This window comes from Phaethon lepturus, unplaced genomic scaffold (assembly GCF_000687285.1).
Source record: "Phaethon lepturus isolate BGI_N335 unplaced genomic scaffold, ASM68728v1 scaffold32339, whole genome shotgun sequence".
Classification (NCBI taxonomy): Eukaryota; Metazoa; Chordata; class Aves; order Phaethontiformes; family Phaethontidae; genus Phaethon; species Phaethon lepturus.
In genome coordinates this window covers 7,033-7,297 of record NW_010563306.1, presented here as the reverse complement: position 1 = coordinate 7,297, position 265 = coordinate 7,033, and the positions used below count along the sequence as shown (strand labels likewise).

The 265-nt window shown below is 66.8% G+C and overlaps 1 protein-coding gene across 1 annotated transcript in view; it reads left to right on the top strand.

The window, feature by feature from the left end:
* Positions 1–5: 5 nt before the first annotated feature.
* The window catches only part of NEURL2 (neuralized E3 ubiquitin protein ligase 2), a gene marked incomplete at its 5' end in the record, with an annotated part of 3,226 nt that continues 2,966 nt past the window's right edge, over positions 6–265 (top strand). Inside the window, one exon of the mRNA XM_010294537.1 lies at positions 6–258. Coding sequence (XP_010292839.1) covers positions 6–258 — 253 coding nt within the window. The remainder of the gene's footprint in view (positions 259–265) is intronic.

The window sequence follows — 265 nt, the reverse complement described above, 5'->3', positions numbered from 1 at the left end:
GCACGCGGGCCACCAGGGTGGAGAGCTTTGCCAATGGGCTCTGCTTCAGCCAGGAGCCACTGGCGCCTGGGCAGATCTTCCTGGTGGAGATCGAGGAGAAGGAGCTGGGCTGGTGTGGACACCTGCGCGTGGGGCTGACGGCCCTCGACCCCCAGAGCCTGGAGGTGGTGCCCGAGTACTCGCTGCCAGACCTGGTCAACATGGGGGACACCTGGGTGTTCGCCATCACCCGGAGCCACAACCGCGTCGTGGCAGATGGTGGGGA